Here is a 26628-nt window from a genome sequence, read left to right on the forward strand (position 1 = left end):
GGCGCACACCTGCTCTCATTACCTGACCTGCCGCCAGATCTCCCGAGGCTTCTCCGGGAGCAACGTGATTTTTATTTAGAGCTCCTGACTCTGGACTTTAGTCCTTTTACTTGTCGCCTACCTGCACGTCTTAAAGGCGCCTCGGATCCGCCGCCCTGATCCTTCCTGGCTGCCCTCTCTCCTGCACGCGACCAGACCGCCTCCGCTGATCGCCCCCTCCTCGCCTGACGCTCGGAGAGGGACGGGCGGCTCCTCCATCTTGGGCGGGTCTGGCCTCGGCGCTGCAGCTCTTTGGCTCCTCCCCCCCTGGCTGACACTTAAGGCGCACACCTGCTCTCATTACCTGACCTGCCGCCAGATCTCCCGAGGCTTCTCCGGGAGCAACGTGATTTTTATTTAGAGCTCCTGACTCTGGACTTTAGTCCTTTTACTTGTCGCCTACCTGCACGTCTTCAAGGCGCCTCGGATCCGCCGCCCTGATCCTTCCTGGCTGCCCTCTCTCCTGCACGCGACCAGACCGCCTCCGCTGATCGCCCCCTCCTCGCCTGACGCTCGGAGAGGGACGGGCGGCTCCTCCATCTTGGGCGGGTCTGGCCTCGGCGCTGCAGCTCTTTGGCTCCTCCCCCCCTGGCTGACACTTAAGGCGCACACCTGCTCTCATTACCTGACCTGCCGCCAGATCTCCCGAGGCTTCTCCGGGAGCAACGTGATTTTTATTTAGAGCTCCTGACTCTGGACTTTAGTCCTTTTACTTGTCGCCTACCTGCACGTCTTCAAGGCGCCTCGGATCCGCCGCCCTGATCCTTCCTGGCTGCCCTCTCTCCTGCACGCGACCAGACCGCCTCTGCTGATCGCCCCCTCCTCGCCTGACGCTAGGAGAGGGACGGGCGGCTCCTCCATCTTGGGCGGGTCTGGCCTCGGCGCTGCAGCTCTTTGGCTCCTCCCCCCCTGGCTGACACTTAAGGCGCACACCTGCTCTCATTACCTGACCTGCCGCCAGATCTCCCGAGGCTTCTCCGGGAGCAACGTGATTTCTATTTAGAGCTCCTGACTCTGGACTTTAGTCCTTTTACTTGTCGCCTACCTGCACGTCTTCAAGGTGCCTCGGATCCGCCGCCCTGATCCTTCCTGGCTGCCCTCTCTCCTGCACGCGACCAGACCGCCTCCGCTGATCGCCCCCTCCTCGCCTGACGCTCGGAGAGGGACGGGCGGCTCCTCCATCTTGGGCGGGTCTGGCCTCGGCGCTGCAGCTCTTTGGCTCCTCCCCCCCTGGCTGACACTTAAGGCGCACACCTGCTCTCATTACCTGACCTGCCGCCAGATCTCCCGAGGCTTCTCCGGGAGCAACGTGATTTTTATTTAGAGCTCCTGACTCTGGACTTTAGTCCTTTTACTTGTCGCCTACCTGCACGTCTTCAAGGCGCCTCGGATCCGCCGCCCTGATCCTTTCTGGCTGCCCTCTCTCCTGCACGCGACCAGACCGCCTCCGCTGATCGCCCCCTCCTCGCCTGACGCTCGGAGAGGGACGGGCGGCTCCTCCATCTTGGCCGGGTCTGGCCTCTGCGCTGCAGCTCTTTGGCTCCTCCCCCCCTGGCTGACACTTAAGGCGCACACCTGCTCTCATTACCTGACCTGCCGCCAGATCTCCCGAGGCTTCTCCGGGAGCAATGTGATTTTTATTTAGAGCTCCTGACTCTGGACTTTAGTCCTTTTACTTGTCGCCTACCTGCACGTCTTCAAGGCGCCTCGGATCCGCCGCCCTGATCCTTCCTGGCTGCCCTCTCTCCTGCACGCGACCAGACCGCCTCCGCTGATCGCCCCCTCCTCGCCTGACGCTCGGAGAGGGACGGGCGGCTCCTCCATCTTGGGCGGGTCTGGCCTCGGCGCTGCAGCTCTTTGGCTCCTCCCCCCCTGGCTGACACTTAAGGCGCACACCTGCTCTCATTACCTGACCTGCCGCCAGATCTCCCGAGGCTTCTCCGGGAGCAACGTGATTTTTATTTAGAGCTCCTGACTCTGGACTTTAGTCCTTTTACTTGTCGCCTACCTGCACGTCTTCAAGGCGCCTCGGATCCGCCGCCCTGATCCTTCCTGGCTGCCCCCTCTCCTGCACGCGACCAGACCGCCTCCGCTGATCGCCCCCTCCTCGCCTGACGCTCGGAGAGGGACGGGCGGCTCCTCCATCTTGGGCGGGTCTGGCCTCGGCGCTGCAGCTCTTTGGCTCCTCCACCCCCTGCCACGCCCCCTTGACCCTCCATTCCCATGTGTCGTCCCTATATAACGGCTCCTGCTTTCCGGCAGCGCAGCGGACGGGCGCAGCGGGCGCGACGAAGGCGCGCCGAAGTTGCACCTAAGTTAAGCCCGTCTGCGCCCGTCCGCGACGGGCCGGGACCAGGGGCCAAACACCCTGCTCCTCACTTGGTTTATTCCCCTGCTCAACTGATAGCACTTTCGGCCTTTCCTTCTTCTCCCCCTATTCCTTTACATCATGTACACTCACTTGGTATTCTCTCCTCCTCCTTGCCTCACTCGCTACCAACCTCTCTCAACTCCTCCTCCTTCTCTTGCCCCACTACATCATCTCCGGTTTCCCGTCCCCCTCCTCTTCCCACTGTAGCTTCTGCCTATTTACTTAATACCCGGTCTGCAGTCAAACACCAGACAGCACTCTTTCATCTTTTGACTACTGACTCTCCTGATTTTTTATTTCTGACTGAAACCTGGTTCACTGCTGACTCTCTCCCTGATCTTTTAGCCATCCTCCCCGACACCTACTATGCCCTCCGAGCGGATCGCTCGGATGGTAGGGCCGGTGGAGGGGTGGCGATGATCGTCCGGTCGACACTTAAATTTCAACTTCTCTCTCACCCCCTCATATCCAACGTGGACTACCTTGTGGCCCGCTCCCTTAATCTGCCCTCTCCTCTTACTGTTCTTCTTGTTTACCGTCCCCCCCAATCGATGCCTTCTTTCGTAGCATCTATTCAGGATCTTCTAGCCACCTTGGTGGTTAATAACTCCTCTGTTTTATTGCTCGGAGATTTCAACTTTTGGCCAGGAGATCCTAAGGAAGATCTCCTCTCCAAAGACTTTTCAGCCACTCTCCACTGTTTGAATCTCTCCTCCCATGTCACAGCCTCTACCCATGTACAAGGTCATATCCTTGACCAAATTTGGTCTTCTCGTCCCCTTGCTTCACCTCCTTCTGTTTCTCCTTGTGTTTGGTCGGATCACTATATTATTTGCTTTTCTATTCACTTGGGTGTGGTTGACAAGCCTTCTTTTCCCAAGAATCTTCTCGCCCGTAACTGGAATCAGACCGACCTTGATTCCCTTTCACTTTCTTTGGTTTCCTCTGCTCCTGATCTCACTAATCTCCCCCTTGAGTCCCAGGCTAACGCCATCAGTACATGGCTCTCCTCCTCGTGCAATCGAGTGGCCCCGCAAAAAAAAATCAAGGCGGTTCGCCCTTACGATGCGCACAAATGGTTTTCCCCTGAGCTCAAAGCTTTAAAACTTGAGCTCAGGCGGTCGGAACGTCTCTGGAGACGGCAGTATTCTCCCCCTTTGCGTGCTAAATACAAATCTCTCCTCACTGACTACAAACAAGCTATCCTTGTGGCCAAAACCTCCTATTTCACTGAGAGAGTAGCTCTCTCAGCAAACAAATCCAGTGAAATTTTTTCTCTGGTTCACAATCTGGCCACTTCTGATCGTTCTTCCCTCGGTTTGGTCCCCTCTCAGTCCCTCTGTTTGTCACTCAATGACTTTTTCATAGACAAGATTGTGAAGATCAAAGCTAACATTCCTACCGTACCCCAACCCACCCCCATGTGCCCTGCTACTTCCCCGCTTTCTTCCCTCACCACTTTCCCTCCTATTTCTCTGGAGCTATTCCATAACTACCTGCTCAAGGTTAAATCTGGTTCCCCGACAGATTGCGCCCCGGCGCGTATCCTTAAAACTCTTTTCAATGATTCTCCTGTTCCCCCACTCACTCTACTTAATTCTTCTTTGGCCTCTGGGTCTGTTCCTTTATCATTTAAATCTGCCGTCGTTCTCCCCATTCTAAAAAAACCTGGTCTGGATCCCTCCCTCCCTGCTCATTTCCGACCCATCTCCCTTCTTCCCTATTTAGCTAAAATCCTCGAGACCCATGTCACCTCTTGCCTCTCCGCGTATATCGAGGATAATGGCCTTCACGCTTCCCATCAGGCGGGGTTTTGCTCAGGTCATTCAACGGAGGCAGTGGTTCTCGCTGTCCTGGATGAACTCAAGGGGAAGGCTGATTCCAACCTCCCCCAAGCCCTGGTCCTTCTCGATCTGTCCGCTGCGTTTGACACGGTTGATCATTCCATTCTTCTTGCCCGTGTCAGCGCAGCGGGCATTCGGGGTGCGGCCTTCTCCTGGCTGGCATCTTTCCTTCGGGATAGGTACCAGGCGGTTCATCTTTCCGGCTTCTCTGCCCCCCCCCCGTCCGGTCACTTGTGGTGTTCCCCAGGGTTCTTCTCTCTCCCCTCTTCTTTTTAATCTTTATATCTGTCCCCTTGTCACTTCCCTTCTCGAGCTGGGGGTCTCTGTGTATAACTACGCAGATGACCTCCAGCTCGTCTTTGATCTTTCCTCCTCCCCTGACTCTCTTCCTAAGTTCAGTTCCACCTTAATCTTCATTTCTGAGTGGATGAGCGCCAACCATCTTAAGCTCAACCCCGATAAGACGGAACTTGTTCTCACGGGTGGTTCATCTAACCCCTGGTCCCCAGCACATTGGCCCCTTTCCTTCGGTCCCCCTCCCACGCCCTCTCCCTCTGTTCGCACCCTTGGCATTAAAGTCAGTTCTGACTTAACAATGCATAGTCAGATTAGTTCTGTTGTGTCTTCCTGCTTTCTTTCCCTTCGTCTCATCAGGAAAATCTCTTGTTTTTTCACTACGGAGGCACTTAAAACCATAGTCCTGGCTTTAGTCATCTCTCGCCTCGACTATGGGAATGGCCTGTACGTGGGCATTCCTGCCTACGAGTCTCGACGTTTACAGGCCATTCAAAATCAAGCTGCCCGCCTTATTTTCTCCCTTCCCAAATTTTCTCACATTACTCCCGTCCTTAAATCTCTTCACTGGCTCCCTATTCGTTTCAGATCTCTTTTCAAATTAGCTTGCTTCGCTTTTCGAGCTCACTCCCGCTCTGCCCCTCCCTACATCACCTCCCTTATTTCATCCCACGTCACTAGTCGAACCCTCCGCTCTTCTTCTCTTTCTCTTCTGCACATCCCCCGTTTTCGTAAACTCAGAACTGGTGGCACTCGCCTCTCCGTTTTGGCCCCCCAGTTCTGGAACACCCTTCCACTTCATATTCGCTCCATCCCCATTTATTCCCACTTTCGAAAAGCTCTTAAAACTTTTCTTTTCACCCAGGCCTTTTCTTCATAAGCCCCCGGATCCCTTCTGTGAGCTCTGACCAGGTCCCCAGCGCCAGGAAGCCGCTTGGCCGCAGTGCGCTTTATTAAATATTTTTTTTCATTTCATTTCATTTTCAGCCTAAGACTGCTCTTGTCCATGCTACCACTAGGATAGCTGGTCTATAAGGTTGACTTTACAACCAATCACCATAAGGGTTGTTTGGACTGATATAAGGTGTACACTAGAACTAGTGACATCATACATCAGGCCAACTTCTCACATTGGTGAGCAGCGGTTGGGATCTGAGCTTGCTGTTGTAATACCATTGTAATCTTGAGGTACTAAATTGAAAGATCACACAGATATTGTTTAGGTACATATAACATAGATTATAATACTTAAGTGCTACTGGACTTAGTTGTTGTAGGTTGAAGGGCCTAACACACCCTGACTACAACTACTAGAGAGGTTTAGTAGATACAACTAGTGTAGGTAGGTGCACACACCACACCCTCACCAGATCATGAGAGCAAGTAGATTCTCTCTCAGGAGGGGCAGGTCTGAGAAAGATCCCCTCTATATATGATACCCTAACTTTTCAGGAGATGAGACAATTGTGTACCTCCAGAAAGTTAAAACAGGGTGCAAACCCTACCCTCCTTCAGCTAGTAGAGATCCTAGAGGAGTATGATGCTCTTAGGGCCTCCCAGGCTGGTACCCTAGGTACAGGGGAGGGTCTACCCACTACAGATGAGTCAGATGGGACTTCAGATGAGGAGGTAGACAGCCAGGGCAAAGTAGGAAGACTTAGCCAGGCTAACCTAAGCTTACATGGGAGTCTGCATGGGGTCCCCCATACAGACCCCCAAGTGGGCTTAACCAGAGAAGCAGGAGAGACAGATCCCCTTCAAGGGAATCCATCCACTCCCATGTCTCTAGCATCTCTAATGCCTCTTCTCACAGGGGAATGACTTCCCCCCAGAGAAAGGAGCATGAAGCCAGAATGAGGGAAGCTAATCTAAGGATTGAGAGGGAAGAACTTGCCCTTGCCAAGGAGAAGCTTGCTCTGGCTAGAGAGCAAAGGTTAAGTGGGTTAGAACCCACTGGTGGCAGCAATATCCATAAGGATAGAGACAGGACCTATGATAATAGAAACTTGAGCAAGATTGTCCCTCCCTACAAGTGTGGGGATGACATCCACAAATGGATAACTGCTTTGGAGAGAGCTTGCAAAGTACAGCAGGTACCCCAAAGTCAGTGGGCAGCTATCTTGTGGCTCTCCTTCTCTGAGAAAGGCAGAGACAAGCTCCTCACAGTTAGTGATGAGGATGCTAACAATTACAAAGTCCTGAAGAGTGCTCTGATAGATGGGTTTGGCTTAACCACTGAGCAATATAGGTTGTTGTTCAGAGACACCCAGAAGACACAGACACAGGACTGGTCTGATTTTGTGGATTGTGCCACTAAGGCTTTGGAGGGTTGGTTAACTGGCAGCAAGGTGCAGGACTATACGGGATTGTACAACTTGATTATGAGGGAGCAGATCCTTAGTAATTGTCAGAACCAGCTTCTCCATCAACACCTGGTAGACTCAGATTTGACCTCTCCCCAGGAATTGGGAAAGAGGGCAGATAAATGGGTCAGGACCAGGATTAGGCCTAAAAATCAGGGTGGTGACCAAAAGAAAGATACCACCAAGCCTCAAGAGAAGGGTGGGGATAAAGCAAAAGAGAAATCTTCCTCAGGGCCCCAAAACTCCACATAGGGTGGTGGGTCCCAAGCTCCCTCCTCTTACTCTTACTGCCATGAGTGTAAAACACCTGGGCATTGGAAAACTGACAGCAGTTGCCCAAAGGCTAAAAACAAAACTGTTCCTCCAATTACTCCTGTAACACCACCTATTACTGTCAGCAGTAATCCCCCAGGTGGTGGGAGTGCCCCCAAAAATTTGGTTGGGTTTTCTTGGGGAACCCAACCAATTCCCCTACAGCAGCTACTCTTGTCTGTGATGGAGGCATGGGGTTTGCCAACTTCACTGCCTGTCCCAACACTTTGGGTAGGTACAGACAGGAGCTCTACATTAATGGTAGAAAAGCTGAGGCCTACAGAGACACTGGAGCTAGCATCACTATGGTGGCCCATAGGCTAGTTCCCTCTGAGCAGCTTTTGCCTGGTTTCTCATACCAGGTAACTAACATTGATGGCAAACAGAACAGTCATCCCATGGCAGAGGTATGTCTCAGCTGGGGAGGTGTCACTGGCCCTAAAAGGGTGGCAGTGTCTCCAACCTTGCCTGTAGACTGCTTACTGGGGAATGACTTAGAACTCTCAGCTTGGGCTGGAGTTGAACAAGACACCCATTCTAAAATGGTAGGCCTTTCAAAAAAGGGTAGTGGGGTTGTGCCAGCCACAACCCCTGTCCAAGTAGATTTCCTCCCTGAAAAGGTTGGAAGGGCAGTGGTAGCCACAGCCCAGGCAAAGACAGACTTCCCTGTAGAGATTGGCAGAGCTGTGACAGTCACAGCTCAAACCCAAACTGAGTGCCTCCCTGAAAAGGTTGGCAGGACTGTAATGGTCTCAGTCCATACTCAGACTGTCATAGGTGTAGTGAAGCCTGAAACTATGGATCACTCCACACAAACAGAGAGTAGTGGGGAGGAAGAAAAGTCTCCCTCTCCCCAGACATTAGGAAAAGGTCAGCCTCCTCAGGGATCTGACCTCACCCCTTGTGAAGGAACTGCCCCAGAGGTAGCCAGGCCTGGCCTGGCAGAGCCTCTGATGTCAGTGGCCCCTTCCAAGGTGGGACCCAGTCTGGTGCAGGTAGCCTGCCTCTCTCTACCCTGCCTCAGTCAGCCCAGGGCTGCAGAGGTCAGGGAGGCCAGTGGACCCCAAGAGGGCCCCTGTCCACAAGAACCCCCCCATCAAAAGAATGAGGATTGCCTGGCTAGTAGCCCTAGCCAGGTGATGGTTAAAAACATTCCTGAGGGATCCCCTTTACAGGTAGTTAGGGACCTCCCCCAGAGGGATTCTGTTGGGCACAGGCAAACATGGGACCTTAGGGCCCCAACCCTGACCTGTCCCTCCAGTAACCTCACAAAAGGGACCCAGCCTCCAGCTTTAGGTAGCCAGAGGCTGATCCTGAGAGCACAGTGCAACTCAGTTAAAGAAAGAAAGGCATCCATGGTGGAGGATGATTGGAGGAAGCTGAGGCCTCACTTTGAGGACACTCACTTCAGTACTCCATCTCAACACCAGCCTTTTACTTTGCAAAGACACACCAAAGGTAGAGATTCCCTATGGTGGAGACCCTATGATACCTTTAGGGTGAGGGATTGCTTAGTGGACCATGAGACAGGGGGTAACCATGCCAGTGCTGGTTCTTCCTTATATGGCCACTTAGGCAATAGAGGCTTACCTTGTCAAGGACAGCCTTATCTCCTTTCGTTTGGGGGGGGGGGGGTTGTGTAGGAAGGTGGATATCTGACTATGGTTACCCCCAACTTTTTGCCTAGTGTCTAGCTGGTTTTTCGACTTAGTTGGCCTGAGATCCTGCCATTCAGGGTCTCAGGCTGTCTGCTCTCTCTTTAAAATGGACTCCATGTACCCTAGGTACATACACAATTGGTAAGGATCCCCTTATTGGACCCTGTACAGTGTACCCTAGGTACCCAGGGCATAGGTGTACCCTAGGCCTCCCAGGGGCTGCAGCATGTATTATGCCACCCCTGGTCTGGCCTTCCAATCAGACACAACTGGCTGATCACTCAGCTGGGGCAAGGTCGTGTAATCACCCCTTGCTTAGATATAGTATACCTATATCTGCCCTTAAAATAGACACATGTGTACCTATCAGCCACTCCTATGGCAGGCCTTAACAATCCTGGAGGCAGAGTGCTTGGTAACATGTGAGATGGTGCTCTAGCATGAGCTGAGCCTGTCTGCAGCTTTCGGAACCATGTCCTTATAGCTGTTCTATGATATAGCCTACCCTATACTCTTAAACTGCCTTATAATCTTAAACGGTTATGGTAACTATGGTTTGGCTTTATCAAAACATGTCGTGTAAGGTGTCTAACACTTTGGAATAATACCCCCATCCCATTTCTGGTGATGAGGATATTATCCCTCCCTTCTAGAGGGAGAAGACATGTTGAAACCTACTTACCCGGTTAAAGTTAACCAGAGCCCCAGCATCACAAAATGGATGCTGCTGCCACGACACAAGTCTGACCTCCTGCTGCTGGGAGTGATCCCGGCAAGGGAGGCTTGGACAATAGGTTTCCTGCCTTGGGAGGTGCGAGCACCACCCCAGACAGGCCTTAGTGTATTGGGGCAGGGAGGGATGAAAGAAGCTAGACACTGCCTGGGGCACACAAGGTGTCCCATGCATAGTCCAGTTCAAACCGGTGCTGGGGCACTCCAGCCCCAGTCCTGGCGCGAAACTGGACAAAGGGAAGGGGGTGTAACCACCCCCCTCCCAGGTCCCACCCATAAGGCGTGACCTAGCAGGCAACCCAGCCCCCCAGATTAGTATAAGTGTGGTAGCTGGGCCCCAGGAAATTAGATTATCCTGAACCTGCAACTTGAACAGAAACTCTGGACCTTCGACATTCGACGAAAGAAGAAGACTGAAGAATCTCCCTTGTGGCCAAGGAGTGGCTACCCTGTGCAAACAGGCACCATCAAGAGACTTACCCTTTGCTTTGCTGAAGTTCTACGAGGGACCGACTGCTGAGCCTGACCAGAGCCTTGACTTCCAGACTTCTCCGACCCTGATCCACATCCACAGCCGAGCTGAGATCCGTGGAGGAGACGAGAGACGTGGGACCGCCTACCTGGGAAAAGTGGCGAGTATCTTCCAGCGCAGCTTCTGAGGCACCCTCGAAGTTGTGCACCGGGGATTGAGAAGCCCCAACCCCAAGCACCATCTGCACCGAAGATCAGCCCCCCACACTCCACGAGTCCTGCGTGGGGCCCTTCTGCATTTTCCTGCTTGCCGCGTCTGTCCGGTTGTTGCCCGTTGGCTAGCAACCTTTGCGATGACACACCTACGATTTTCCACTGCTGGTTTGGCTCCTCCAGACTGGCTCCTGCTCCTCTGCAAAAGAGAAGCACCCCAGACCTTCCTGGTCTGCACCAGAAGCAAGTCCTCCATTCTTCGTGGGTTCCGCTTGCCAAGGCTTGGTGAGTCCTAGTTCGACTTCGACGCCGCCGACAGCACGAGTCTTCGTGGGACAGCTCGCCTCCTGGTCCTGGTCGTCCTCGACGTCTCCTGGTACCCGTGGCTGCTGCGACAAGCTTCACCTATTCACCTGCATCTTCACGACATCGCCTGGTTCCTTCCTGGTTCCACGTGGTCACTGGCTAGTGACCCAGACTCTGTCCCTTCTGCTTGCAGGTATCCTTCCTTCTTGATCCCGGCCTTGGGATCCACCGGACACTCTGCACTGACTGCCTGTCAGCAACTTTCCTTCAGGCATCCATAGAAGTCCACGACGAAACCCGACGCAAGTTCACACCTATGCACCCGCAGCCCGTGGGCTAGGTAACTTGGGTACTTTGGTGCTCACAAGGGTAGTGACTATCCTAGGGTCTAGTTTCCGAGTCTCGACTTTCTAGCTATACCAGAAGTGTCCTAAAACTGCTTATTTCTGAACTGTACTACTATCGATTATACGCATTACGCGTGAGTGTTTCCACTCTGCACCTGAATCCCGTGGGCCTCCCACTTCCTAACCTTGGGTAGTGTAGTGTAGCCCCAGCGATTCCCTAGGCCTAGGCCTATCCTATTTCCGTGACAGTGGTCCTTATACCACTTATTTAGTATATGGTGTGCGTGGCCCCTAAGGCCTAACTGTATTACTTACCTGTGTGACTTAATGTATGCTTGAATAAGACTGTGTTGTACTTACCTCGAATCTCATAAAGAGTGCTGAGGGTTTGACTAGAATAAATACACTGTATTTTATATATATATCTGTTGTGGTGTCCTTTCATTTGGTATTCAAGGGATTATATATGGTATAACAGCTGGCTTCACATGCCATTCAGAGTTTAGCCTAAGACTGCTCTTGTCCATGCTACCACTAGGATAGCTGGTCTATAAGGTTGACTTTACAACCAATCACCATAAGGGTTGTTTGGACTGATACAGGGTGTACACTAGAATTAGTGACATCATATATCGGGCCAACTTCTCACAGGGGTGACTTATAGGTTAAAAGTGCAGTGGCCGGAATATAAGGGAAACCTTATATCCAAAGTGAAAAGTGCAAGCACCATTTCACGTAGGCTGCAATGGCAGCTCGGCAAACACAGTTTGCATGGTCTTCCATGGGTTGCATAGTACATGCTGCAGCTCATGGGAGACACCTAGTGTACCAATGCCCTGGGTACCTCAGTACCATATACTAGGGGCCTACTATGGTACCCCCATTAGACCAATTGTGGGGTGTACAAAGTACTTGCTATGGAATTTGGAGGAGTGAGCACTGCCACTGGGGTCCTGGGATGCAGGATCCCACTTAACTACAGTCAAAGCGCACCGACACTAGGCAAACAGCGGGGGTATCTATTCCTTGAAAGATCATACTTTCCTACACTTAGGGCCTCATGTACGTAGCCCAATACCGGTTGGTAACGGCCGATTTTCGGTAATTATACCGTTACCGACTGGTATTTAGGCTGTTGACATGTAGGGGGCTCATTTCTGTATTCGGTAATTTACCGAATCGGTAAAATTACCGAATCGGTAATTTTACCGATTCGGTAAATACCGAATACAGTAATGAGATGTAGGGGGACTGTGTGGTGGGTGTGGGGATTCGTTATTTACCACCAACTAATAGTTGGTGGTAAATGACGAATATGTGTGAAAATGCATTTTTGTGCACTGTGAGGTGTGCAATGTGGCAGACATACATGCCCCTAGGGCATGTATGTGCGCCACATGTGCACACATGGACGTATCAGGGGTGCAACAGGGTGTCAATGTGACACCCTGCCACCCTTGAATGTGCTCCCCCCATTACCGAATCGGTATTTACCGATTCGGTAATGAGGCATACCTTCCCATTGATTCAATCAATGGGAAGGTATGCCTCATTACCGAATCGGTAAATACCGATTCGGTAATTACCGACTTACTCCGATTCGGTAACATTTGCCGAATTATTACCTACATACACTTTACCGATTCTTAAATACCTAATCGGTATGATTCGGTATTTTAGAATCGGTAAAGTGTATGCCACCTACATATGGCCCTTAGTGTCTCCAATCACTAAACTCCTGCGAATGGGAGATACATTTCACTGGACCCCCGTGGCAGAGGAGGCATTTCAGGAGTTAGAAGAGGGATTTATCAGTGCCCTTATATTGAATACCCCAGACCCATCCCAACCGTTTATTGTTGAGGCTGATGCCTCTCAGGTTGCAATTGGGGAGGCTTGTCCAAAAGAGACCTATTACTGGGTTGTTTACCTCCTTTTGCTTTTTCCCCATAAACGTAGCCCCACAGAACAAAACTAATCAGTAGGCGATAGGGAGCTCCTTTACATAAAAAGGGCATTCAAAGAATGGTGCCAGTATTTGCTGTTAGCAATACATACTGTCATTGTTCTTACGTAACGCATGAATTTGCAGTTTTTTTAAATCAGCACATGCATTGTCTATGAGACAACTGTGCTGGACCCAGTATTTCAGTGAATTTGCTTTTGTAATTCGTTTTCAAGCAGTAAGGAAACATGGGAAAGCTGATGCTCTTTTGGGGTTAGGTTATGAGGCCATTGAGATACCTTGTGACCAGAGAACACATTATAGGGGCTTTGTTTCCCAAAGAACAGTTCACAAATGAGGTGATAAAGGCTTAGCAATCAAATGAAGCATATGTCCTTGGAAAAAAGAATTTAGGGCTTGAGAGTGCAGAACTTCCTTTACATACAGGGGGGCTTAGTTATTCCCACAGTGCCCTTGCAGTAGCAAGCCTTGGAGTGGTGCCATATACATTTACTCACTGGGCATCTAGGCTACAAAAAGGCCATAGACCTTTTTGGAAGGTATTTTTCGTGGCCCACAATGGCAACTGGCGCTAAACATTATAATAAAAAATGCCATATGCTCAGAGCAAAAGTTCCCATCAGGCACCTGCAGGTTTATTGACTCCAATACCCACTCCTCCTAGTCCCTAGCATTCTATTTCCATGGACTTCATTGTGGAACTACCAAAGACTATACAATATACAACGCTTCACAGTTATATTAGTGATGGTTGATATTTTGACTAAGATGACCCATTTCATTCCTATGAAACAGATACTTACATCTATAGAGTTGTCCACAGTGTTTCTGCAGCATACAGCGCATTTATATGGCTTCTTTCTGTGGTGGTTTCCGATGGGGGTTCCAAGATTGTATCTTAATTTGGGAAAGGGTTGGGCACTCTGTTACAATTTGACATCACCCTCTAACTGATGGTCAGACTAAGAGAGTGAACAAATGCCTTGACCAATATTTGAGGTTTCAATTACTGTGTTCATTAATAGATTGGGATGCATTTTTATGGGCAGCAGAATATGCCTTCAACAATGGAATGCATTCTTCCACTGGTTTTTTTTCTCTTTTCTCCTGTAATTATGGGTTCAATCCTCATCTTTTGCTTTTACCTCCTACTATTACTTCATCTATTCCAGCTAATCAAGATCTTGTTAATAACATACATGATGCACAGAAAACAGCTCAGATTAATTTAGACAAATCAAGACTGTGTACAAAAAGAATGCGAATCTCCATCGCTCCAGTCTTTATTATTCTAAGGGAAACATAGGTCTGGTTATCCACCCAGAACATTTCTGTGAAGGGTACACTTAAATTCAAGCCACGTGTTATTGGCTCTTGCAAAATAATCAATCCTGTTGCCATGAAGTTGGAACTCTCTTCTGCCCCAAAGATACATCTAGTTTTTCATGACTCATTGTTGAAAAATGTGGCAGCGGGGACTCAAATGCTGGTCAAGCCACCATCAGTGTTGTTGAATGACGAACTCAAACATGAAGTAGAGGCAATTGTGGACTCCAGGAGAATTAGACAGAGGTTGCAATCTGGGTCGGGATATGGACTTGAGGATCATACTTGGGAGCCTGATGGACATTTACATGCCCCTCGTTTGTTGCGCCTTTTTCACACAAGGTACTGCTGGAAACCCAAGCCTGTTGTAGGTGTAACTGGGGGGCGTACTGTCGGGCTTGCTCTGCTCCCGGCTGAGGGGGCAGAGCAGCGCCAGCATAAAGTCGTCCCTTTCAGACGAAAGAGGGATTTGCGTTCTAGTTGATGGTCGCGTGTTCTTCCGCCCTTGTTACCACTTAACTTTCACTTCCAGGTCACAGAGCGTTGCATTCGTCGTTCTTGACGGGCTGTAGTTAGGTGGCTCTCCTCGCTTCTGGTTCAGAGTCTCATATTCTGCTGCTGTTCCACTGGGAAATTCTTCCTGGAAATTCCTGCAACAAAAGAGAAAGGTACAAAAAACAATTAAAGTATTGACTTCAGCTAGCAAGGCGGTAACGCTCTTAGCACTTGCTTTAAAAAGTGCATTATGGCTATACCTATCTGATTTATGCTCATGGCATTTTGAAAATTCCATACTTTGTCTTGTTCAAGCCTTTTGAATCTTTAAGAATAAGAAAAGACAACACATTAGTTATCTATTCTGGCATTACGGAACTTATAGTGTTTAGGACATAAAAGCTCTGCACCAATTTTGTGTTATTTATATTTTTTACCTTAGGGGAACAATACAAGTTGTGATTGTATGCTCCCTTCCAGCTATTGGACATTGTTTATTTGGACTCTCAATAAATGACTGCTGTATAATGCTTTTAGGTGTGTTTTGGCACTTCTCATTTCATTCCATATAAAGGAATCACTATACAGTTGTGCACCGTACACCTATGGTCTCTCTTTCTGTTTCCATAGATTATATGCTACTCCTGTGTATGCAGTCATTTACTTAAGGAGAAGGGTATTATACAGGTAGTCACTGCATTGAGATGTGGATACATGCTTAAAGTATTGTAACTATGCATATCATTAGGAAGGCTCAACACAAACACTAATAGCCTTATGCTCTTCTTTATATGCAGGGAACACATAGATACCCAGGACCTTGCAGCCCTTCTGAAGAACCAGAACCTTTTGGACCTGGCGGTGCAGGGTACACCCTATGTCTCCAGAGTTCACCTGCTTCGCTACACAGAGACACAGGACACTCTGTAGGCGTTTAGAAGATCAGATTTATTTAGCTGCAGCTAGTACAGTTATCCTAGAAGTACACAAAGTAGGTTCTCAGGAGACTGCCACTTCACTCTGTGGCGCATCAGATTAAATACTATACAATACATAATTATTAACGAGATACACTCCCAAAGCATATAAGAAAGAGCCAATAAGGAAAGTTAGAAAACAAAGCGGAACCAATAAGAAAGGTTCGAAAACAGAAATATCAGATGACTCGAAGAGACCTCTCCTCCAACTGTGTTTGTCACCCCAACCTCAAGCTGATAGATTAACAGATTCATAACTAACTTGCAGGTGGCGAGATACGTTTGTGTGTATTGGAGGACAGTCGTGAAACAAGAGAATGCTAGCAGGAGACAGTGAAGGCCAGTCGATAAGATAAAGTCAGGAAAGAATAGTGTGAGCCAACAGATAGTTGAAACAGGGATTAGGAAAGCCAGACAGGGATTAGTGTACTCAGCTAGTTCTAACACCAGCTTCGCAAACAGAGGCCGAGGACGTATTTTGACACCAGACTACAGAAAAAGCAGAATAGACTTTGTTCGCCGTGCTGCCTGAGTGATGGCAACACAAAATGGCGGCGGGTCACAAAATGGCGGGTCGATTCGATCGTGATCGAAAATCGAAGTTCCTCAGACCCTCCTTTTGCCAGAACTCAGGCAAGATAGACTCACGTTAATCTGAGTCCACATCAATGGCCATGAGGTCATCGAGCTGTTGCTGTAACATCATCCTTATGTTTTCTGTTACTTGAGGCTTGGGTTTTGGGACGCATAAAGTAGCACAAAGATCACAGATAGCGGGACCACAGTGCATGCAAAGGCAACAGGAAAATATAATGGTCAGAATTATACCAAGGAACGTCAATGCTTTCCAACCCCATTTGGACAGTAGTCCCAAAAACCATTCCGTTAAAGACCAATCTCCTTCGTCTTGATGAATAGACTCGGAGATTATGTGCAACTTGGAGATAGCTTGGTATACTGTTGGAGCGTCATTAGGAATGAAAATACAACAACTTGACCCGATCAATTTGCACACTCCACCACGATCAGCGAGAACAAAGTCTAAGGCAACTCGATTTTGTAAGGTCATAAGACGATCCTCCTGTAGTTCTGCCGTGATGTTACCTAAGGCTCCTACAGTGATGTCTATTGTAGTCTCTACGACACGGACCCATTGCCTTATATTTCTGCTGTTAGCCATTGGATCCCAGAAGGGAAGAAAACCTTTAAGGAAATCTCCTCCTTCTTGTCCTGCTGTGTTCTTTGAATCAATAATCCCTCTGCCGTATCGGGTTTGGTGATGGTTTGCGGAAGCAGTGTAAGTAGGGGGAAGAAGAAAAGCTATATAACAAGTACCAGAGAAACCCGTTGGTAACCAAGTATAAGCTCTGTTATAGCAGATAAAATAGGTGCCTTGAGAGGGCACTAGAGGAGGCGAGTTCTGAGAGGAATAAACGTACGTGTAGGAGCAGTTACTCTTTCGTGTAGTGTCAGAAGAGCGATTGTTTATTTGTAAGCAGAAGTTACCCCGATGTGGTATAGTCCAGATCGGCGAAGACTGTCCCTTTCCAACCTTAGTACTGAGACTAGACATGTTTTGTGTGACGTTCCAATTAGTGTATGCCTTTCTTTCGTCGACGGAGATTTTGCTGTTCTCCATGATTTTAGCCATAACTACCATACCCTTAATTAAAGAACTATGACTAAAATCCGGATAATTAATTTGTGAACTAACAGATCGTCTGAATTTGCTTTGATAAGCGTTGGAGAAAATGACAAAGTAAGCCCAAGCAGAACCTTCATAAGAAAAAGGAAGGACTAGATATGGTATTCCCTTCTCTGTGGTATGTGGCATAAGACCACACACCCAACAATCAGTTGTGTTGACCACTAATTGATGCTGATGTAATAGCTGGATAAAGGAATTGTTGTAATACTCAGTTCTTCTGACGAGTTCATGTGGAGAAAAAGTGTGGAAGATGTGTGGGGAGATAGTAGAAGAAGACAAAGAAGAAGAAGAAGAAGAAGAGGGGGAGGCATCTTTTGGCTGCAAAACATAAATTATCCAACCACTAATCGCCAAAACAATACATAATGATATAAAAACACATAAAGTTATACTAAAACGACTGTACATTATTTTACAGGATGCTTTCTTCACTCCATCTCTTCTCTCTTTATTATTTAGTGTAGTTTCCATCTCACTAATGGATGCTCACGGCAATCTTCCTTAATCACTGAAGTCACGATGCTCTACCGTCCTATGACACGGAAGATCCTGCAGACCTATTGTCACTACTCAGGTCGTGACCTAGACTCCTACCGTGACCCTGCAACCGAAACAGAATACTACACAAGGGAGGAGAAAGTCTTAAATGTTCTTTGGTGTGGGCCTGAGATTGTAATGTTCCTTTCCCAGAACACTCTGATCTTGAAACAATGTTTGTGGTTCAGTCGTATCCAAGCGACGATGCGATGGAATTGCTTCTTGTAAAATGTCGTCGTCCTCTTTCTTAGACAGTGTCCCATTCAGGTGTGCATCGCTAAAAAGGTACGAATCGTGGAGGTTTTTTACTTTCACAGTCACCGATACCTCTGCGAACCCACTGATCAAAAGGCAAAGGCAAAGGCACTTACAATGCACACCGTGAATCCAATTTTTCTTTCCTTCAACTTTAACTGCTGTCCTTGTAGTCAATAGGACCATTCGAGGCTCCCGCCACCTGGGCTGCAGATTACTGGACCTCTGAAAATTCTTCACACAGACCCAGTCACCTGGTCGGATGGAATGACCTGGGTCTGCGGAGGCCTCCGGCAGAGCACTCTGAACCTGTTGATGAAGAACATGCAATTTAGTTGTAAGGTCATACAGATAATCAATCAACATTGGATATGGCAAGTCTGAGAATTTCTTAGGACGAGGTATTCCCCATACGTTGGCCGGTCGGCCAAATACCACTTCGTAAGGGCTAAGTCCCAAACAAGAGTGTACTGCAGTTCTGGTGGATAGCAGAGCCAACAGCAAGGCATCGGGCCAATTGAGTCCTGTACTTGCTTGAACCTTCGCTAATTTCAATTTCAAGGTTTCATTGTAACACTCTACTAGACCCGCTGACTGTGGGTGATTTGCCGCGTGGAACTTTTGCTTGATACCAAGACCTGCACACACTTTCTGCATGACTTGGCCAACAAATTCGCTCCCATTGTCACTCCAGACAATGCACAGCAAACCAAACCTGGGGAAGAACTCTTTTAGAAGGATTTTAGCTGTGGATGAAGCTGTGTTGTCTTTTAGAGGATATGCTTCTATCCATCTCGAAAAGGCACATACTACCACCAGAACATATTTGAGGTTGTTGCATCGTTCCATATGAATATAATCGATTTGCAACACCTCAAATGGATATGTCGGAGGAGCAAAGTGACCTGCTGGAGTTGGGGTTCCCTTTCCTGGATTGTACATTAAACAAACAATACAGTGCTTTACTACATTGTCTGCACACTTTGGGATATTCATATTCTGCCACACTGGAGCTAGAAGTTTACAAATGCCTTTTGCACTTAAGTGGGCTGGACCATGAGCCATAGTAACCACTGGGAGAACATAGGCATCTGGTAACAGCCAACGTTGATGTTCAGACAGTTCCACCCAACAACCCTTCTCATCTAACATTCCCATACTTTCTTTCCACTTGCTCATCTCGCTCTCTGAAGCCTCTTTCTGAATAGCTTTTACGCTTTTCACTGTATTCTCACACATTCCTCTCTCTCTGACCCAATTCGCAGGACCTGCCACAAACATTCGATTTGTTGAATCTCTCGCTGTTTTCTTTGCTATTTCGTCTGCAAATGCATTTCCTCGACCAACATCATCCGTAATCTTCTTGTGTGCACTGCACTTCACTATCGCTATTTGGGTGGGTAAAACAAGTGACTCAAGGAGATCAGTCACTAACTGGCCATGTTGTATTTTAGTGCCATGTGAAGTGAGGAAACCCCTCTCCTTCCAGAGACGCCCAAAATTGAACGCTACACCAAAAGCATATTGGCTGTCAGTGTATACGTTCACTCTTTTCCCTTTTGATAATACACAAGCTCTCGTCAATGCTATCAGTTCTGCTGCTTGCGCTGAATTGTGTCTAATGCGTGCAGTTTCCACAATCTTATGTAAGGTAGTTACAGCATAGGCTGAAACCGTATCTCCATTAGGCATTTTAAAACAAGAACCGTCTACCCATAGAGTCCCATCCGGATTCTCTAGCGGTGTATCTCTCAGGTCAATTCTCCCTTTCGTCTCTTCCTCAGTACGGAAGAAACAATCATGCTGATCCTCAACACTCTCCTCATTTGGCAAGGGGCAACAAAGTAGCTGGATTCAAGGTATTACATCGTTTGATGTGTATGTGATTAGCTAAGAGTGTCAGCTCGTAACCAGTTAAACGAGCACTCGTAAGATGCTGCGTTTTCGTTCTGTTTAGCAAAGTATCCACTGCATGTGGCACCATAACAATGAGAGTGTTATCCAATACCACTCCAGCAGACTGTCGGATAGGAATTGCTGCTGCTGCTATCGCTTTGAGACAACTGGGCAATGCTTTAGCTACAGGATCCAGCATAGCCGAAAAATAGGCACATGGCTGCTGTTTGTCTCCGAATTGCTGCGCCAAAACTGACAATGCGCAACCTTCTCTCTCATGAACATAGAGCGTAAAAGGCTTAGTGTAATCTGGAGTGCCTAGTACAGGAGCAGAACAGAGAGCAGTACGTATGTCAGTGAAACTCTTTTGGCACTCTTCAGTCCAAGGAAGGGGCTGAGGCGTATCTTTTAAAGTGAGTGCCAACAAAGGTTTGGCTATTAGAGAGAAGTTAGGGATCCACTGTCTACAATAAGAAGTGATACCCAAAAAGGCACGTACTTACCTTTGTGTGGATGGTACAGACATTCGTGCAATCGCATGAATTCGTTCTGGTGTCAATCGTCGTCCCTCCTTTGATAGGAGATGACCCAAGTAGGTAACCTCTCGACAAACATATTGTAGTTTGGAAGGTGAAACCTTGTGATTCAGCTTAAACAAGTGATGTAACAATGCAACAGTGACATCTTTACAGATATCTTCTGAATCAGCGGCGACTAACAAGTTGTCCATGTATTGGATAAGGGCAGCACCAGACGGCAAGTGAAAAGTATCCAGATGACATTTTAAAGCTTGGCTGTAAATGGAGGGACTTTCACAGTACCTTTGGGGTGCGCGCTTAAACCGGAAGCTTCGGCCTCCAAGAGAGAAACCAAAAATGTCCCTACTCTCTTCTGCAATGGGAATACTGAAGAAGGCATTCTTCAGATCAATAACAGAAAACCAAGTCGCTGTGGAAGGTATCATTGTCAACAGAGCAGTGATATCTGGAACAACAGGGAATTGTGGAATTACAATTTTGTTTACTTCTCGCAGATCAATAACAAAACGATACACAGGAGGCTGAGAAGGATCAGTACGTTTAAGAACAGGAAGAATAGGACTATTACATGTGTTACCTCTTGTTTCTTCAACTACACCCTTCCGAATCAAGTCATGAATGATTCCCAAAAGTGCTTTCTCACCTTCAGCAGAGATTCTATACTGTGGGATACGGGGTAATTCAACATTAGGCTTGAGAGTGACAACATAAGGTGGAATCTTAAGACAACCCACATCGTTCGGACCCGTGGCCCAAAGTGCTGTCGGAAGAGAAAGCAATTCAGGAGGAAGCTGATCTTTGGACAAATACATTGGGGAGATTCATTTCTGTCCTAGAGTAAGATGAACGCCAGAAGGAGAACAATATATTGTAGCATGCATTCTTTTCAATAGGTCTAGACCCAACAGATTCTCACCGCATCCATTCGTTAACAGAAGTGGAGCTTCCAAATCATAAGGACCAACTGAAATAGGCAAAGGACAAGAAACTGGATTGCGAACAGGGGCGCCAGAAAATCCTACGGAAACATTCGTTAAGCCAGACAAAGGTGCCCCAGGGAGTTTAGAATGAATGATAGAACTTCTCATTGCTCCAGTATCCAGAAGAAATGGCTCTGAAACACCCATTGTAGTGACGTTAACATAGGGACCATTTTGATCTACTGGGATTGGCACAACTCCCTTACTTTGTCCATGGCTGTCCTAGTTAGCATGAAGACTTTCAGTCTCGCCTTCGACATAATGGTCTTCATTATAATACTGAGTAGATCTCACAGTTTGCTGATCAAAATAGTTCATGGAATTGGGAGAAGGAAGGGCACGCTGTTCTTGAGTCAACACACCCCGACCTCTACCTCTGTTTGCTGACTGGAGGCCAGCACGACCACGTGGAGCAGGTAACGCTCCATTGCGCTGCAATAAAACCGGACAACTATTCTTAAAATGACCTTCCTCTCTACAATAAGCACATTGATTAGGACCTAACAAAGGTCGCGGAATGTATGGCTCAGGCTTGTTCGTTTGGTCCGTTTTTTTAAAAGGACATAGATAGTCTATTAGAATTGACTGTTCATTGTCATATGGCCTTTAATAGTAATACATACTGCTTTACCATGGTACCGTGGGACTTCCACTTAATTGATGTGGAATGATTGAAGCATGTGAATCTATGAAAGATACCAATACTGGCGAACTGCAGTTTTAGGATAAGTAACACATTTTTCTCTTCTTACATCCTCTTCCTATGTGTGCTGCAGGAATTTGCCTCTCAGGATTGTTTTTGTGCAGGAAGGTGTTCGTTCCTGCACAAAAACATTCCTGTCTTTAACGCAGGACACTCTTGCAGGTGCTGGCGCTAGACAGTTAAAGCAGTGCCAGCTCAGGGACAACGACAGGAATGCGTCATATTATTTTAGATACAGTGCATTTCTACCCTTTCCCTGTAATGCAGCAAGGTGACTTGCTGCGCTGCGTATTTTGCCTTAAATAAGTCCCTACATATGTAAAAGTGTATTGCATCAGGGTACCACACCGGTGCACCGAAAATATTACATTTACATTTAGGCAACAATTCCATAGATGCAAAGAAACAAGTGCAGTTTATTTGCACAGGAGTGCTATGTCAGGTAGTTAGTTTCAAATGTGTAAAACATTTGCAGCAAATTCAGAAAAATTATCCATAACTCTCCATACCGAGACAATACTAGCAATTATGAATATAGTTTGGCTATCTCTGCTGGAGTCTTACTAGTATGAAAATGTCCTTCACTTGTCTGTTGCCGATTTTATCTTTAGAGTGAGAGGTCTTTAGAGTGCAGCTTGATAAAAACAGGGATGGATTGCAGAATAAAAATCTTTTCCGTGTGCTTCAGAATGATGTATCGAATATGTGCCAAATGTAGTACTACAGTATCTAATTTCCAAATAGCCCCTTAGAGAGTGCTTCCTAGAGGCCAAGCATTGAAAGATTGAATCCACATCAAAGGTTTGTGTATTGTGAAATAATAAGTAGTACATTGTCAAATGAGTAATTGCTAAGCAATTTCATTTGCCCTAGGTCAACTTTGAAATGTCTGATAATACAACGCTTGCCGATCTTCTGCAATTACAACTCCACAAATATGAAGATGAGGTCCGCAATATTGTTGACAAAGCTGTCAAGGAAACTGGAATGGAGAAGGTATGTAATATTATATCATGCAATGATTTATACTTTTATGATTTCTTTTGAGTGTTCTTCATGCTTGTAATGTGTAACTGTGATCCTTCGCCTTATCTCAGTTTCTGCTAGTTACACATTTACTCTCAGTCTACTGTAACTTATATCAGACAATAAGCCGATGGTGCAGCAAATATTTGGCACTGTTTGAATGCAGAAAATTACTGTTGTGCTGCTTGTCCTATCACTTGTGTTTATGGGCCTAATTTGAATCTTGGTGGGACTCCTGTCATCCCTCCGCCATGGAGTTTAAACGTACTCCATCAAGCTGATGGATTCCCACCAGCTGTATTTAGATGTTGGCTAGCTGATCCACTGTCCACGTTAACAGACTGTTTACCATCATGTTAAAGGTTACCGCTTTTGATGCGGCGGACTCCTCCGCTGGCTAACACAACTCTGTTGCCATCAGTGTGGTGAGATATCGCCTAGTCTATTTAGATTTTACAGTTGTGCTGGTGTTTTTCTGGCAGCAGATTGCCGACGGAGGGATTCCTTTGCAGGATGTGTTCAACATTGTATCATTTCTGCAGCTTTTAGATGGATACAACCCTATAAAACACACTCCATGTCAGAGCATAATTATCTGCCATCCCACTGCAGCACAACATTGTCAAGCAGAACTTTTGTCAGTGAAGTCAGGTTTTTTTTTTACACTCTCTGTATTTCTTGTCCAGTTTTATTTCTATCATTTACTTTCTTGTGGGTCATAAAATGCAGTTCAATTTATTTTTATTATGACGGAGGGGAGAAATCCCCGTTTTACAGAGAGAGAATTGTCAGTCAAGGTGGATGAAATTATTAGAGTAGAGCCACACTTGTTTAGAGCCCAAGTACAAAATATAACCCTAGCTCAGAAAAGGCAAATGTGGACCTGAATAGTTGACTAAGTGAATACTGTAGCCAACAACCTGCACACACAGAAGGAAATTTGGAACAGGTGGAATGACCTGCGGGGCAGGGTGCATTTCCTGGCCTCCAAACGTCACCTAGAGGCCCAGAGGACTGGTGATTGTTCTCCCAGCCCACCTTATAACTTTTTCCCTGGGAGGAGAAAGTCTTGCAGATCTTACATCCTGAAAGCTTGACAGGAATCCCTGGTGGAGTAGAGACTGATAAGTTAGACTTTTAAATGCGTCACTAAAACTAGGGATTGGCAGAACTCGTTCTACTCGGCAGAGTTCCGGGCATTGACAAAAAATTCTGTGAAGTCTGCAGAGTTTCGCATGCCACGGAATGGACAGGGTAACATTTTAAACATCACCTGGTTGGCAATTAAAAGCGACTGCTGGCTTGGTGAACTCTCGGCAGGCTGCTGCATGCCCCTCTCTCCCCGGAAAGCGATCAGGCCTGCTTTCTTCCTATAGCACACTGTCACATCATGGATGGTGGTTTTACAGAGCATTTGAAAAAAATCATGTTAACCCAAGGTTCAACCCCAGGGACTATAGGGGTACTACGCAGACCAGAGGGCTCAATTTTTTGTGTGTATGAATTCTTTCGAGATAAAATACATTCCTAATGCCTATACACAAAGGAGGTGTTACATGCTGGCTGCACTCACCTCCTCGCTCCCTTGAGTACTTACTTAAACTTGCATTTGATCCTCTGCACGGGGATGTTGGTCATGTCTGGTGCCGGACACTGCTCCTCTTTTTGCCCCTCCTCCTGCTCTCTATGGCATTGTTGCTACTGCTTGTCCCGCTTCTGGTGGTGTGTGTTATGGCCTAGTCCAGTCAGTGTGTGGGGACCTGGCTCAACCACTTTTCTTATCCACCATGCCGACTACTACTATTCAGACACCAAAATGGTTACTGTCCCAGTTTACTCATGCTTGATCCTCTGTACTGTGATATTGGCCATGTCTGGCGCTAGACAATGCTCCTCTTCTCGCCTCTCCTCCTGCTCTCTTTGGCATTGTTGCCACTGCTCGTCCTGCACGTTGCGCAGTATGCGGGGGCCTGGTCCAATCAATGTGTGGGGGCCTGGCTCCACCGCTCTTTCATCCACCCTGCTGACTACTACTACTAAAATGGTGACTGTCCCAGTTTTACTTGCAGCTCCAGCTTACGTTTGCCTCGCTTGGGAGGGGTTGATGTTACTCGCAATTTTATTGACAACCACACTGTGTGACATAGGCCCAGCCATTAGAGAGCATTGGTATTGGAGAGAGGAGAGGCTCTTTAACAGCAGACACGCCTTCTCCTAAATGGAACTCTGCCCCCCACATTGCTATAGTGAGTGGTGTGCGGCAGTAAACTTTTTTCCACAGGTGAATGGTGGAGTTTTGCCAAAATGCGCGCGCCAAGCGGAGCGCGAGTGACAAAAACTCTGAGAACTCCACCGGCAGAGCGGAGTTTGCCACCCGCCCCTACACCAAACCTAAATGTCATTTTTGCTTTTCATTTAGCAGTTGCTAATGTGTTTTGTCCCTTTTGGAAACATAGAAACCTATATATATTTGTATAGTTTTCTTTTGGTCTTGTTTGTGTGAATGTCATTTGTTGTATTTAAGATTACAGGTTTCAATCTCTATTACATTTCACATGATGTAATAGTGCTTCAAAGTGTTTTAACACCAAATAAAATATTTCATATATGTGTTTTATATCGTAAATCTCTGTTCTTTTTTACTGCATATTTTTGCGAGGTATGTTTAACTTACAATTCGGCGAGTATTGTTAATGTTTAATTGAAATGACTGCAACTACCATGATGAATCATTTTTGTTTTGTTAAAATAATATTGAAATGTTATCTTGCTCATTCTCTATTTTCTTTAATAATTTTCACATATGTTAAAGTGTTATGTATTTATCAATCTCTATTTCTCGCTATGTTTTGAAATGTTTTTGTGTTTAATGTTGTCCTATGCTTGTTCTTTTATTGAATTGATGTTCTTTGGTTCACAAATCAAAGTTTGTTGACTTACAAATTTTAAGGTATGTAAATTTGCATGCTGGATATAAGTGTTTTAAAACGAAATTGTTCTCTGCAATGTTTATATAATGACTAATGCAATATATCCTTCTTAGTGGTGTAATTGTCAGATGTTTAGCCTGCTAGGCCTTGGAATGGTTTCCATCACAGTTCTCCTCTCTACTGTGTCTTGTTGAATCTTTGGTATCATTTACGTATACTTTCTAATTATTTATTCCATTTCAGGACATCTTTTTACCTACTTTTATTAAGTAGTTTTGTGTGTAATTAAAAATGTTTGTGTGGTGGCTTCAGCACGAATGGAGTGAGACGCGTCTCACCG

General features: G+C 47.1%; 1 protein-coding gene across 2 annotated transcripts in view; it reads left to right on the top strand.

Annotated features, from left to right (window-relative positions):
* DNAH17 (dynein axonemal heavy chain 17) overlaps nt 1-26628 on the top strand; it is a 14992541-nt gene that overhangs the window by 4648122 nt on the left and 10317791 nt on the right. For both annotated transcript variants that reach the window (XM_085617470.1, XM_085617471.1), the window contains one exon: nt 23206-23328. In XM_085617470.1, coding sequence (XP_085473596.1) covers nt 23206-23328 — 123 coding nt within the window. The remainder of the gene's footprint in view (nt 1-23205; nt 23329-26628) is intronic.

The sequence above is a fragment of the Triturus cristatus genome, chromosome 7, assembly GCF_964204655.1.
Source record: "Triturus cristatus chromosome 7, aTriCri1.1, whole genome shotgun sequence".
Classification (NCBI taxonomy): Eukaryota; Metazoa; Chordata; class Amphibia; order Caudata; family Salamandridae; genus Triturus; species Triturus cristatus.